The sequence below is a fragment of the Asparagus officinalis genome, chromosome 1 (genome assembly GCF_001876935.1).
Source record: "Asparagus officinalis chromosome 1, Aspof.V1, whole genome shotgun sequence".
NCBI lineage: Eukaryota > Viridiplantae > Streptophyta > Magnoliopsida > Asparagales > Asparagaceae > Asparagus > Asparagus officinalis.
The window spans coordinates 123033602-123049365 of NC_033794.1; the positions used below are offsets into that span (position 1 = coordinate 123033602).

At 34.3% G+C, this 15764-nt stretch overlaps 1 protein-coding gene across 1 annotated transcript in view; it reads left to right on the plus strand.

Moving 5' to 3' along the window:
• The window catches only part of LOC109832454 (nicotinamide adenine dinucleotide transporter 1, chloroplastic-like), a 15924-nt gene continuing 1037 nt past the window's right edge, over positions 878-15764 (plus strand). The window contains exons 1-8 of the mRNA XM_020400110.1: positions 878-1259; positions 1358-1453; positions 7872-7978; positions 9465-9513; positions 10182-10294; positions 11221-11315; positions 11413-11501; positions 11593-11687. Of these exons, the coding sequence (XP_020255699.1) occupies positions 1190-1259; positions 1358-1453; positions 7872-7978; positions 9465-9513; positions 10182-10294; positions 11221-11315; positions 11413-11501; positions 11593-11687 (714 nt within the window). The 5' untranslated portion in view covers positions 878-1189. The remainder of the gene's footprint in view (positions 1260-1357; positions 1454-7871; positions 7979-9464; positions 9514-10181; positions 10295-11220; positions 11316-11412; positions 11502-11592; positions 11688-15764) is intronic.

Sequence of the window (15764 nt, forward strand, 5' to 3'; positions counted from 1 at the left end):
TTAGTGAAACTTAACTTAAAATGTTATATATTTTACACTTGAAGAGAAACAAAACACATGATTTACGATGGATATGTATTTTCTAAAAGAGCTTTGCTACAGGGACCCAAAATATGTGACCAATAAGGGGGACAAGTGAGGTGTCCCCATCCTATTGGATAATGAGTTGATCATCATTAATGATGGCCAACTCATTATCCAATAGAAGGGGGACACCTCACTTGTCCCCTCTATTGGTCCCATATTTTGGGTCTTTGAGGAATTTTTCTTTCAAAAAAAAAAAAAATACAATTTTGTGACTAACCAAACATTTGATTCGAATTTCGAAATGCATTTACCATATTAAAATGCAAATATTCAAACAACAGATTTGAATTTAATGCAAATACAATTGAATTGCAATGTACCAAACACCCCAAACTAATTTGAAAAGAAAAGGGTTAATTTCACATAACCCCTAAACTTTGGAGGATTTGTCACATAAACCCCATTAACTTTTTTTATCACATAATCCCATTGATCTCTAGGGTGTCTCACAAAATCTCCCTGAACTTTAAACATCTCTCACTATATCTCTTTACGTGTAGTTCACAAATAAATAAATTTTTTCTTGAGGGAAACAAGCACAAAATTTAAAGTAGGAGCTACGTTGACTGTAAATGACAAATGATAAAATCTGTGATTTTTTTCTCTCAAGCACATTGTAGTTATTTGAAAATTACAAGTAGAGATCTAGTGAGAAAAATGTTGAACTTTAGAGGATTTTTGTGGGACATATTATAGTTTAAGGGAGTTATGTGCAACACCACCCAAAGTTTACGGAGTTCTCTGAAATTAACCCAAAGAATGAAAACCCACATCTTCCCCAACCTCAGTGAAAAAGAAAGAGATTAAGTCCTCTTCGAGCAGTCAGCTCTTTCCACGACCATTTCTCCCTTGTTAAAACAACAACAAAACTTTTTATTGGAAAAATAATAATAATAAAGGGGAAGGAAAGGGAAAGATTCAGTGCTTATCCAATCCCCTTCATCCTCATCCAAAAAGCCCCCATAAATAGAAAGCAAGATTGCAACTTTGATACCGTTCTTCCACCTACCTTTTAGGATTCCCTAATTAATGTAGCTTTTTAAAATCATACAGCCTGATGATGTAATTGATTTGTCACTAAGAAATCGACCGAGATCTCGCCATGTCTGTGGATTCCCACGGCCCTAGCGCGCGCGATCTCGTCTGCAATGCCGTCGCCGGCGCCTCCGCAGGTGATGATCTCTCTTTTGCTTTTGTTTTCATGTCTAGGGTTTTGTTTTTAGAGGTTGAGATTAGTTGATCGAGCCTGTGGTTATGGGAATTTTTGTAGGGATCATAGCGGCGACGTTTGTGTGCCCGCTGGATGTGATCAAGACGAGATTGCAGGTGCACGGCCTGCCCAATTTTCCGCCCTCAGCTAATCGAGGTGCGGTGGTCTTGATTTCTCTTGTTGTCATTGGTGTGAATGATCTGTGGTAGCCTTGAATCCTTATAGCTAACTGACTCTATTAGAACAATGTTAAGCTTTAGGATGCTTTTCTAGATTGAAGAATTGGGTATGGTTTATCGAAAAGATTGGTTTAGGGTCTTGAAGTAGATAGAGAACTAAAGTAAAGATTCCTTTGGTTGAATTGGTTGTAGGTTTGCTTACTTAGCTCAGGATTGGTGAGGTGGAAGAATGTGGGAAAAACTTACTTAGGAGTATAAATTTTCAAAAGTGGAGAAAAGAAGGAAATGTTTCTCTTATTCAAGGTGTTCAGTGATGAATAGCCGATAAAAGTTCGTGTACCTTGTTATTCATAAAATTTAGATAATTCGATAATGAAATTTGTAGGTGCTGGGAATTTTTACTTTTTTAGTTGGGTAGAGACTAGAACATAGAGATTCCTCACTATTGTAATTTCTTCTCATGAGCCCTTTCATGACTTAATACTCTGTAACATCTTGAGCCATAGAAGATTGCTCGCCTTTGTTCATTCCAGATAGGTCCATCTAACCTAATCAGCTGATTTGTTTTAATATGTTGTGTGGACTTGATTAAGCTTAAGCGTATAGATTTTGAAATAGAAGATTGCTCGAGTTTGTTCATTCTAGATAGGTCCATCTAACCTAGTCAGCTGATTCATTTTAATATGTTGTGTGGACTTGATTAAGCTTAAGCATATAGATTTTGAGCATACGCAAGAATGCGACTCTAGATATATACATGTGACATAGTTTTATGCACGTCTTAGAAAAACTGAAAAACCAAAAAAATTGAATCTTTCATCTACGATTTAAATGAATGGTGGGAGTTTAGATCTTGAAGGAGATAAAGAAAATAAGTTACCATCAAAGGTGGATTTGCTTAGTGTAGATTGAGTGAGATTGAAAACGATGCTGCACTCATTAGATTAGGGATTGAATTCAATTCGGAAAAATGTAACACATAGGGAGTAAAACTTCCCTAACCTAGCTTTTTGTCAAAGTAAACTTAAAATGTTTCTCATCCTAAGGGTATACATGTGCAGGTTAAATCCAAATGTCTTCAATTCTGACTACTTCATGCGTATATGATTGGGGCAATGCTTAGGATTGTACAAAATTCAAGAGTTTTATGGCACTAATTAAGGCTAAAATTATTATAATATGTTGAAAAATATGAAGTGTGAATATAAGCACAAATATTTAGATACACCATCAACAACAAGAATATACCCCAAATCTCTATATACTCTTTTCATATAATGAATAGCTGCGAAATTTTTGTGATAAAAAATGTTTATACGACTTTGTATTGCTCTTGGCTCTTTGTTTTCTTCCTCTTCATATATGTTATCTTTGTAAAGCAATGCTAATAGACCATGGTATACTGTCGTTCGTGGCATAGGTTAGGGTATGAGCTAGGATACTTTGAATAGTATGCAATAAGAGGGGTAGGCTTAATCGTATTAACAGTTATGGTCATGGTAATGGAGCATATTTTTTATTGCCCATTCTGATAATTTGGTCTGCATCATCTGCATGCTAAACAAAATAAATGACATGCATATATGTGTAAAAGTAAGTGTTATAATAAAAACATTTATCTTTTGATCTTTACAAAGAGAGGCTTGACTTGATACTAATAAAAAAACTAAAAAGAAAATTATCTTAGTTAGAAGATGTAATAATTGTCATGGTCCGCTTCCGTAAAATATTACGATTATGTGGACATAACTCATCGACGATGTATCCATAGGTTAAAAAAACCCTCTAATGGAGCCTCCAAAACCTACAACTCAACGTCATTAGTTATTAATCGTTAATGATTAATAATCCACAATATTTATGAAACAAGTTATCAACCAAAAAAAAACTTTGATCACTAGGTATACCATTACTCATTAGAAAACCAAGAAAATACTTTGTACAAAAGAATTCTCTTTCAGTAATACATGACATCAATTTTCAATCTGTATAAACATGATCTTTGCGTCGACACCACCCTCAATCTCTATTCGTGTACGAATGGGATCTGGTAGGTGGTGCCAAAGAAAAAGAAAACAATGTATGCATAATGCAATAAATAATAGAGTAACGAAACAAGAGATCATACGACGAGATAATAATAATTACGTGTTTGATATAATAAATTATATAATACTCCATATAAATCAAAACTAAAATTCACAACATATGATCTAGTAACATATTTTAGGTTGTTTGGAAATGCTGGTAGTGAATCATGTGTGTAAAATATTTGTCGTGCATATCGGAATTTAGACCACTAATATGTCCGACATTGAACTAGACTCGTATCTCAAGGTTCTCACATATCAAGATTGGGATCACACTTCACCCTAGTGCTCACATACGCGTATAATATGATTGTAACCCAACAATTACTTACGATCTTCATGGTTGAACCCTATACATATGCGCATTTCTAGGCCATTTTATTTACATATGTAGCTCCACCAATCGGTTCCACCCCATGTATAATTCATTTTATTAATTTGATAGTAGATAAATCTTAATAGCCCTAAGATTGTTCTTGGGTTTAATTTAACAATATGTTTCGTAGTTCATATCCTATTTAGATATCAAGGTCGATCGAATCAACCGATCAAGTTGAACCATAGATGTCGGGAATATGAGACACTATAGCAAACCACAATCCGGATTCAATCATCTCGGAATGTGGTACACTAGCGAATTGAGCCATGTACTAAGCGACCTGATCTAAAATTCAAATTAGTTAATATTTTGAAATAATCAACCATTTTCAGAAAAATACATAATGGAAAACATATCTTAATTGCAGCTTGAGAATTCTTTTACTATTAGATATCCTTGAATTTGACTTTTGTAAAAAAATGTACATTAACGCACTCAAATTCCTACATTTTAAAATCTAACCTAAAGCGTATCATGTTCCGTAGTGCACCATATAAGCCTACCCCCTCTTACAAACCAAGTGATTTTTCAAGCTTCCGTCCCCATTTTGTGAACAGGAATGAACTTGGTTTGGTGTAACTATGAGTTGGACCTACAATTGAAGTCTGAAGAATCTAAAGTGCATAGCCATGAATTCTAACATGAACATGTCAAGACACTATAGTATGTAGATCAATCTTCTATCTAGCAAACAAGTACCCTTGTAACTCATATCCAATATCAATCTTATTCTTTTATCACAATATCATGTATGGACTAATAAGCATACCGTATATATAATCGTGTTGGAAGGACACACCTGACTTTCAAACCTTGTATTCATTGACGATATCAACATATTATATATTATCATTATGAAATTGACTAATTGTTCATAACAACAAATCTCATGTCATTATGTAATTCAGTCAATTGTTCTCAGTTAATTCATTCATATTATAATGACAAATGTCAATTATAAATCCAATTTTTATAAGTAAACACAATGTGGCAAAACACACAACTTATATCTGACAGATTCTGGACAGTGACTTATCCGAGTTTTGTTCAGACCTTGATCTTGAGACAATTTGTCCTAAATCCTCTGGACAAATTAATGTTTGACAGTCACTTGTTGCAAAGTTAGAGATTCGTCAGACTTCCGCCAGTCTCAAGATTTTTGAAAAACAGCGAACTTCTTCAATCGCCTGAAGCAAAATCTGTCACTATACATAGGCTATTCTAGTTGGCATTTGATTCTTAAGTCTTTAGTTCTTATTGGGTCTACTCTAGTTCTTATTGGGATAGACCCTTGATCAATCTAAACTATAATTTAATGATTTTAACTCCTCCATATTAAGTATTCATCAATTACTCCTAATTATCCTTAAATTATACACAACTGATACCTCGATGAATCTTCTCAGTCAACTCTCTCATCTAAATTCCTCATTGTCAATCCTCGCACTAATCTAATCTCAAGCTCAGATATTGATCCCTACTTTACATTCACTAATTCTTACAGTAGGAAATTTAACCTGGAACTAAGATCCAGTACGACAATATCTGCTATAAACATGATAGTACACTAGAATTCACACTACTTGATCTTGTTATCTTTTAATTGTCAATAAGTCAATTTTCCAGGGTGTTCTATAGTCCTCAATTGATTTCTTAATATTAATCAAAGCTCATCTGTAACAGTATCATAATTCTCACTGGTAGTCATCACGTGCTTTTAACCCAACAACTAGAAAGTCCAAAACAAATCATGAATTGTATCTAAAGAAAGATTATAATCATGATCAATTATTCAATCTATCTCCACAATCATTAGAATCATTCGACCATGATCAACAATTTAAATCATGCACACAATTTTAGGATTCCGTGCACATGATAACCTGTCAACAAATTATATCTTGGGTCAATATAGATCGATCCATGGAGATAGAATCATGATAAATAATTGACAAGAGACCATAGGAGCAATTTTGATAATTCATTTATGGTAAACAACATTCATGAAAATTGTGCAAGGCACAAGTAACTAATAGACCAATCATGTGGCAAATCGATGGCAAGAAAAGACATACATATTAAGAAAAATAACAAAACAAGAAACACCGATTTGATCAAGAACAATCTGTAAGAAAGTTAACAACTTAACCAATATCCCTATATTTTTGGTCTATTGAGAATCGGTCCCCAATACTCCAAAGCCAAGCCGAATGATGATCTCTACCAACATGATCAGCGGGCTATACACACTCTCTCTTAATTGGTTGTATCCACTTAGACATTCGACATGTGACTTGAAAATTCGAACTGCTCCAAAAAACTCTAGAAATTTTTTTAGAAAATCCAGACACATCATTGGTTGTATCCACTTCACTTAGACATTCGATATGTGACTCGAAAATTCGAATTGCTCCCAAGAAATCTAGAAATTTTTTCAGAAAATCCAGACACATCAAAGAATCATTTTCTTTCAAATGGAGCCAAGTCAAATTCCGTAACATTAGGGTAAAAATGAAGGAAAAAACCAAAAAATAAAAAAAGCATCATGAAAAATCAATATCGTTACTTGAATCCACTTTCTTATAACTGTTGAATATGTTGAGGCATATTCCATGTGTCATGGACCCTTACGATAACAACTCAGATTATACTAAATATTCAGAGCTCAAACCATAGTGTAATTTCTAGAAACCCATAAATAAGTCTTTTACAAGAGATTAAACACTAGTGCCTAATATAACCAAGGAGAGCATTTACTCAAATTGTCATTGTTTATCTTTTCTTTCTCAGTCTCCTTTTTGCGGTTTGTATACGAAATGTGCCACTAATTGAAACCACAAACTTTATTGCTTTCTCTTTTTTCTTCTGTCAGTTGGGGTATGTTTTGGATTGAACTTGACACTGTCATAAATTGATTGTTTAGTGTATGAAACAAAAACAAAATTATCTCATGTACAAATCTGTCTGAATATTTGTCTGATAGGTTGCAAAAAACATTCTCAGCAGCTTTTATTAAATGTCAAAAATTTATGTTTAAAGCCGTAAGATGTTTGGGTCTTTGGACTTTAGTATGTGAATCTAACTGTAATTTGGCACAACGGAAAGTGATTACAGACATATATCCTTTTAAGGGGAGCTGAACACTCTTGATGTTTATGCTTCCTAGTTCTCACTTATTTCTACTGAGCTAGGTATACTTGTTATATTCTGATTCGGGTATGATGGCTTAGCAAGGATAACTCCATAAAAAATTTATTGCGTAGAGTAAGCTTGAGGCTTTGAAAAGATATAGTAGCTATAGTGATGCATTCTATGGTATTTATGCAACTGTTATTCTCATAGTCCAGACCCTAACTTGTTTCCAAATGGAGAAAAAATTATTAATAAAATTAAAAAAAAACATGTATGTATAATGCATGTATGGTGAGTATAAAAGGAGCTTTCTTGATGTAGTCTGTTCCAAATCTAGAATGCTCCTTCAAAATTTTATCACGTAGTTACTGTGCAATTATCTAGAGGTCTGTGTATTAATATGCTGCTGTATTTAGTAAGTTTATCCCTTTTACAATCATTGGAAGCTCAATTTTCCTGGTTATTAATTTTATGCGTAATTAGGCACTCTCAGACATTGGGATGACATATCTATCGACTGTTTTCCTCAAATGGTCTTCTAAGTCTGCATAATGTACTAAACTTTCTCACTATAGTTTAGTCCTACATACTGAATTTTGTCGCTCATACCCACCATGTAATCAATAGCTTGGCCACTTTATTCACTCTTCTCTAAGTTGTAGACTCTCCTCTATCTATCCCATCCACATATTCCATGTTACTTTAGTTCATACTCTTTTAATCAAAATCAGGCTAAGACCTAAATCCTTCTTATAAAAGAAAAGGTTCTAAATTCTCTTTTAACATCAAAGCAGGGAGCTTTATTATTTCAAGCCTACAACAAATAATAAAAAATGAAGGCATTCGAGGAATGTATCGTGGTCTTTCTCCTACAATATTGGCACTGCTTCCAAACTGGGCTGTGAGTTCTTTTCTTACTTTGGTTTTACTTTTATAAATGAGGATTCATTGGGTTATTTGGAACTGCTCGTCATTCTTTTCTACACAGAAACAAGAATTTGACCTGACGGAGATGCTTACGGAGGAAACCAGATTAATTTCTATAACCTATGTTTTCTATTAAAGTTTTCGAGCAGTGGAAATGAGATCCGAGTCCCAAATCTGCGCCACAACAAAAATGTTACAATTTGAAATCCTTCCACCCCCCCCCTTCCACACCAAAAAAAAAAAGAAAACCACCCCGAACGCATTATATTATTTATATATATATAAATATTTTATTCACACAGTTTACCATATATATATATATAATATATATTAATATATATTATATATTATATTATATATATATATATAATACTATATATATATATGATATATATATATATATATAATATAGAGGGGCATGCTTTATTCGCACAGGCGTACCCATTAAGGGGTTTCTTCATCGGACTAATTTCGCTTCTAGCATACCTGTTCCCAAGGATGAGTAACGAAGTTATTACCATAGATCTCATATCTCCTCATAATAACTCTTTTAACATTCCTCTCTTTTCTTACTCAAAGCAATTTCAGTGCTCCCTCCTTTCTTCCATGTACTCATATTGTGCGACAAATATTGTTAATCCCAAGCTCATTCAGCCACAAACTAGCTTTCTAGGGGTTTTTTATGTACTTTCTCTTGCCATAGGTTACCTGTCTTACTCAACACGCTTTCCTATGTTGAAATCAGTTCAGCACTCCTATACAAGTTTGGTCATACTTCCAGATTTTATAGCCCCACTGTTGAGTATGCAATGGGTCGATGACGAGGACTACTAGTATATGCTGCTATTTTGATGAAGTATGCATGAGCATTCCCTTAATATGAGTATGTCACTATGTTTTCTATGATCTACTTGTATGTATCAACCTTTAGGGATGACATCAACTTTAAGTTTATAGAGGATTTCATCTCTGTAGAATATTATCCATGATGCATTATCCTCATTATTCCCTTTTTTTTCCTTTTTCTTTTTGGGTTAAAATTTTGTATGATATATGCATCTCTCCTACATCCACATGTATGTTTGCATAGTTTGCAATTGAGTCACATTACTGAAAATAGTATATTCGCTTTATTTGTTGAGGTTGTTTCTTCAGTTGAAGTTCCTGAAATGGCCCCTTCTTAATTTTCATCCGACTATTGTACCCTTTTAGAGGGAACACATTTGGCAGCAACTTAGTAATATACGACATAATCAACATCAGCTTCGGTGATATCCTTTGTCAAATTAGATGAGTTGTAAGCTTTTGCCAGATAAAACTAGCGCTCTTGAAACTTATGGACTAGTTTATTCTTTCTATTAGTTTTATTGTGGTTGATTTATTTAATAATTATCATGCCTTGTTAATTTAGTTTAGTATGGGTGGTGATATCCTGTAATATTATTATTTTTATCTTGCAGGTGTACTTCACTGTTTATGATAAGCTCAAAGGCGTTCTCCATTCACATGGTTATTTCAAAAGTTTTGTTTAATTCACTTTTAGACTTTTTAGTTATGAGACATAAAGGTTCTTTCTTCCAAATAACAGTAAGAACGAAGGCAAAGCCTTAGTCTGAAACCTTGGTCAACTACATAATAATATTCTTCTGTTCTGTCTGCTTTGTAAGGGTCATCTACTCCATTAAATTGGCCTTTATTGTATCCTTCTTGATTGCCTCAATTGTTTGCTTAGAACACCTCTAATCTTCATTAACTATGTTCTACTGTTTGTACTTAGTGCATTCATTAACCTTTGCATGAGCTCTAACTGTTGAAATCTACCTACCTCACTTTGTCCTTGATAAGTGCAACTTCTAAGTTCTAACTTCTCATCTCCTGACTTATTGTCATTTGTTGCTCATCCATTTCCGTATTCTCAGTGTTCCTTGATCATCTCTCACCCATAAACATTTCCCATCTTAAGTTCCATCCTGTTGAGTTATCCCTTCAGGGTGTTATACACTCACGTAAAACTGCTAAAGCACGTTCTTCTCTTTAACCGTCCTGCTTTAGTTCTATGGAGGATATTTTCCTTGACCTCTCTATCTTGACAATTTTTATTAATCATGAGAAAAATATCATGTCGCGGCAATCCGATAAGTTCGTTTTAAATTTATGTTTGACATGTTTTCATGCAGCTGATGAAAATAAACAGCTCTCAACTGGCGCAAATATGATTGCTGCTACAGGAGCAGGAGCTGCAACAGCTCTAACAACAAATCCATTGTGGGTGGTCAAGACCAGGCTCCAAGTATGCCTTATCATCTCCTTTTCTGGCTTCAAGTTTTAAGTGTGAATCTTGTGAGATTAATGTGCTTATAGATAATTCTATCGAAACAAGAACAACTTAATTTGTAGATAAATATCAATAGACAGCATCTGAATAGTTCAGTACTGTTGGTTCACTAACTAGATATGAACCTTTATGACATGTTGGGAGTGTTTTTAGATGGATAAACACAATGTGATGGGATGCAAAATGGGTGAACTGTAGGGATGCACAGTTACACATGGTGGTTTCAATTATTAATTTCTGTTAATTAACTATTGTTACTTCTGACCAAATCTGTCTACCTTCTCATTAAAATTAGTACTTAATAGATAGACTAGACTCTTTTTCTAGATACAGAATTTGTTACTCATATTTATTGTGTTGGAAAATTGGCTTCCTTGTTTTATCACCCTGGTGGAAGTCATTTGATTTCTTCCAGTTGCTCCATCAAATTTATCAGGTGCTATTTAAATTGTCGATATATAGTGTAGACATTTTCAGATAATTCTGCTCATGTGTTGATGTCTACAATACTTCAGAATAGCTATATGGCCTGACATTTTCACATTCCAGACGGCGATATAAGTTTAGTAGTTCTATGATAAAATTGTATATCCTCATCCTGATCTGAAGTGTGGTTCATTCCTAATTGCTTGCTTTGTTAGATATACCAATTCTTCTTTAATGTTGGACAGATGTGGTTAAAGACAAAAATAAATAAATAAATAAATAAGAATAGAAATAAAAAAGAATCATATTCCGCTGTCTACAATAGTTGCAATGTCTTCATTTCATCTTTATGATATTATTCACATAACCAACTTCAAGCCTTTGAAGTTGTACCATAAAAACTTTTGCAGAATGCATGCTTTGGCTAATTAATGAGGCCATTGATTTATATATAGACACAAGGAATGAGGCCTGGAGTGATACCTTACACTAGCATATTTTCTGCTCTGAAGCGGATTTGTCATGAAGAAGGCATCCGAGGACTATACAGGTAGTGTTTGTCTGCGTAGTATTAATCATGTTTTATAGTATTTCTGATCCTTCTTAATGATTGTTGTATTTATATGCTGTGTTCATTTCTTCAACAGTGGTCTGCTTCCTGCTTTAGCTGGAGTTAGCCATGTTGCTATCCAGTTTCCTGCATATGAAAAGATCAAAGCTTACTTGGCAGGAAGAGGTAATAAGTTTTCTCTTAAACTTTGCAGATAATTTTTCAGTTCATTTTGTTTTAGTACTGATTTTTGTTTGACATTATTGTGTACTCCCAGAAAATACTACGGTGGATAAGCTCAGTCCTGGAAGTGTAGCAATTGCTTCTTCGTTATCTAAAATACTTGCCTCAACAATGACCTATCCTCATGAGGTAGCTGCTTTTATTTCCTTGGTTCTTATTAGTTACAAGAATTTTATGGAAAATCTCCATCTGGGTACATCACCTGGATTGTTTTTATTTTTGTTTTCTTTTTTTATTGAGAAAAGGATGAGATTTCAAAAAGAGATCTCAGCCAATCTACTCCATTTAAGCCCAAGGTTGTTACAAGCATACGTCTATACCCCCTACCTTAAGAGTATGGACAATACCACATCACCCAGATTGTATTCAGTTGCACAGGAGAAGTAGGGTTAGAAAACAAGAGCACTTCAGTTATCTTGTAGATTTTTATGTCTTTTAGTTGTATTTTGTAATTTTTTTTTCACCTGACTCACAGTAAATAACAGGTAATGATTAAATTTCCTTGGTCTTTCTATCACTTCGCATTGTAACCAGAAACTTTCATTGGAAGAAGTTCGAAGGAAAGTAGAGCAGAGACAGAAAAAAGGCTCTGCTATGACATTCCTCATGTTTGCTTTAAATATTTGGTATTTAAGGTACTAGAATGGGAAATCTTTTGACGACATTGAATGCTTTTGCCTTAGATACAATTGCATTTCCATTATCGAAGGTTATAATGTATCTTTCCTTTATTAGGTTCTTCCTAGTACTTGAGAACTTTGCTAGGTTCCTCTTTGGTTTAGCTTTGCTAAGCTGCATAAGAAAATCATCTTTTCCTCTCTTCCAACGAGCTAGTGGAGTTAGAATCATATCTTCTTTTTTAGTTGCTTCCTGAAAAGAATTCACAGCTTGGAGGGTTGACATTAAGTTAAGAGGAAACTGTAAATTATGTCAAAGTTTGTCTGTGGAGTAGGGGTGCTAAATCGTATCCGTATTCGAGGAAATATTCATAACCGTATCCGTTATGATACGGATATGGTTACTCAAATCTATAACTGATAGGATATGGTTACGGATATGGTTTTGTAGTGAAATATCCTTATCTGTATCCGAAATATCCGAATACATATTAGTCATACTCTTACGATAATTTTGATTCTTAGATTATGGATTTGTGATTAATTTTGATGATCAAGATGTCTAATCTTAACTTTTCAATTATAATGAACATATTAACGAACTCTTTTTGTATCACATGAACTATGTTTTTCTCCATACTATCTAGTTTTCTCATATCCGTTTTGTATCCGCATGCATATCTGCTCATATATCCGCATGAATATCTGTAACTGTATCCGATTTTAGTGGATATGGTTATGAATTTTTCTTACCGAGGTATATCCGTATCCGTATCCGAGATGGGTAAGCGGATATGAATATGGTAAGCATCATATCCGAGCCCTATCCGGACTGAGTGCACCCCTACTGTGGAGCCTACTCAATAAAGAGTATTGTTTCCTGGCTGAATCAATATTCTTGAGGCAAATACGTAAGTGATGATGGTATATTTGCTCCTATTCTATGTCCCTTTTCCTTTGGCTGCCTCCTTTTCCTTTTTTTTTTTCCTATGACAACATTTGCGCCGAGGGTTCCCTTTTTTCCCCTTAACTTTTGTTCCATGTAATGCATCCTGCTCCCTGAAATGTGAGAAAGATAAATATAAGGGAAAAGAATATGTGCACGTATTGTTGACGTCCTCTATATTTAAAGAAGAAGGATCATTATGCTTTTGTTGGTACTTGTGAAACTTTAATTTATTTTCCTGTTTTTTTTTCTTTTAATCCAACTATAACTTCAGTAACTTGAAGAACTCTCCTTTTGTCCACGCAACACTCATATTCATTCAGTAATGTTTTAAAAGGCTTTCGCCTTGGTCGCCTAGGCTCCGCACGCCTAGCTCTTGAGAACGCCTAGGAGAGCGGAGACTGCTTATTGCTGCTTCCACGTCGTCTAATCTCCTCTGAACTTCTCCGGTCTCCTTCACCGACTGCTAACGCCTCCTCCGACTCCAACCTTTAGCAAAATCTTATTCGCCACCACTTAAAAAAAAAGAAAAAGAATAGAATCCTCCTAGGCCTAGCGCTTAGGTGATAGGCGCCAGTTTGGCACCTAGCGGTGCATAGCACTTTCGATGACATCGGTCATAATTAAAAAAAAAATGAAAGCACCTAGGCCCTCCTTGCATAGGCGCGTGGATTTTAGGCATCAGATCTGATGTCTAGGCCATCTAGCACTTTGTGTAACATTGTCACCACTTAAACAAATCCTCCTCGGCCTAGCGCCTAGCCAGTTTGGAACCTGGCACTTTTGATAAATTGATTATAATTAAAAAATAAAAAATGAAAAAGCCTAGGCTCCAGCTAGGTGCCTAGGCTCTAGGGGCGAGGTCCGACGCCTAGACAACCTAGCGCTTTCTGTAACTTTGACTAGCCAAGCCATAAAAACTATTTTTATATTCCTTTCATCTTTCACTACCTGCATACTGTAGGTTTCTAGTTCTAGAATGCAATTTCCAATGCTCCTATTATCCACCTTAACCTAGAATTCCTTCTGCAAGTTAGGTATGTTTTGAGCATGCTTGGATTCTATGGTCAGTGTGATGGACTTGCGGTGTAAATGGATCAGATACGAAATGGATACCCTAATAGCTGAATTAAAATCCAAAAGTACTTTTTTGCTATTTGGATCCTGTGCAATGTATAACTGATACAAAAATAGCATCCATATTTGAATTTGATGTATGTTATCAGAAATTCAGAGTTAAAATAATATGCAAATTCACCAAGAATGTCCATTTAGTGTAAAAACTAAAAAAAAAACTCTTTAAAAATCACAAGAAGTTCTATATAAGCTCATTAAAATTTACGATCACGAAATGAAATTCAAGAGTATAATTTACACTATAAGTTAAGAAGCTTATATATATTGATTAATAATTATTAGAATAACGGATATCCTTGTCATATGATGGGATTCTCTCATGCGACAATGATGTGGTCTACACCAAGTGAATAAAAAGAAGATATAAGCCCTTATTATCTCAGTTGATTGACATTTAGCTACATCATTGTATATGAAAAATCCCTTCATATGACATATGATAACATAGTTACACAATATGCGGGACGTAATGGGTCATGGTATGAATTCGGGTACACAATTCGCCACTTAGAAACAATGTTTTAAATATCGGCTAATAAATCTATATTATCAGCGCTTTATCAGTTTTGAGGGTCTTTCGCTATGATAAGTTTGATTCTAAATCGGTTATTATTTTTTAATGTTTATCGTCGAAAATGATCGCTAAAAATGTGGCGATAAAGTGAGTTATCGGCCGATATTGTTTGCTCAAAATCGGGATTATCAACCTTTGGTTTGAGTTTAGATTTCGAGCAATAGACACCTATTCAATGCACTTTAAACCGACCCGACCCGATTTCTACCATTGGGTAGTGATCCTAGACATAATTACTTATATTTTGATATGTTTATATTTTATTAATTATGGTTGGATTACATTTTAGAATATTATATTATGTATATCACCATTCGGTAATATCACTCTGATAAATACTACTTATTGAGTTATTTTCGGTATATCCCTGATATCCGCTATTCGATATGGATTTTGACCGTCCGATAAATCCCCGATAACCAATATTTAAAACATTGCTTAGGAAATTTGTTTTGATTTTTTTTTTTTTTTTTTTTTGGGGGAGGGGGGGTAAGCTTGCTTCGGTATGCAAGTTCGGTTAGTGGTACATTGTAGATTTTTTTGGATGTGCTTAAAGTTTTATCAAAGCATATATTTTTGAAAACTAGAAACTAGAAATGTAATTATACATTTAAATGTTTTTTCATACAAAAAAATAAAATATTTCTTCTTTATGGTGTTCGTTTCTTTGTTCTGATTTTTTTTCACATAACATGTGTTTGGATCATGGTTTCAATTTACATTTTATTAACATAAGTATTTAGTTATAGTAAATTCATTGGCTCATATACTCTGGCATGCAACTCTCTTCGCTTAATTGCGCACACATTGCATTGCATTTTGCGCATATGCAATTAAAAGGCACTTTGTGGCACACATACTTGTAAGTGGTACGTTAATTTTGGGGAACTAATTCGTGTATCGGAGGGAATTAGTTCGCAAACGTATTGAGA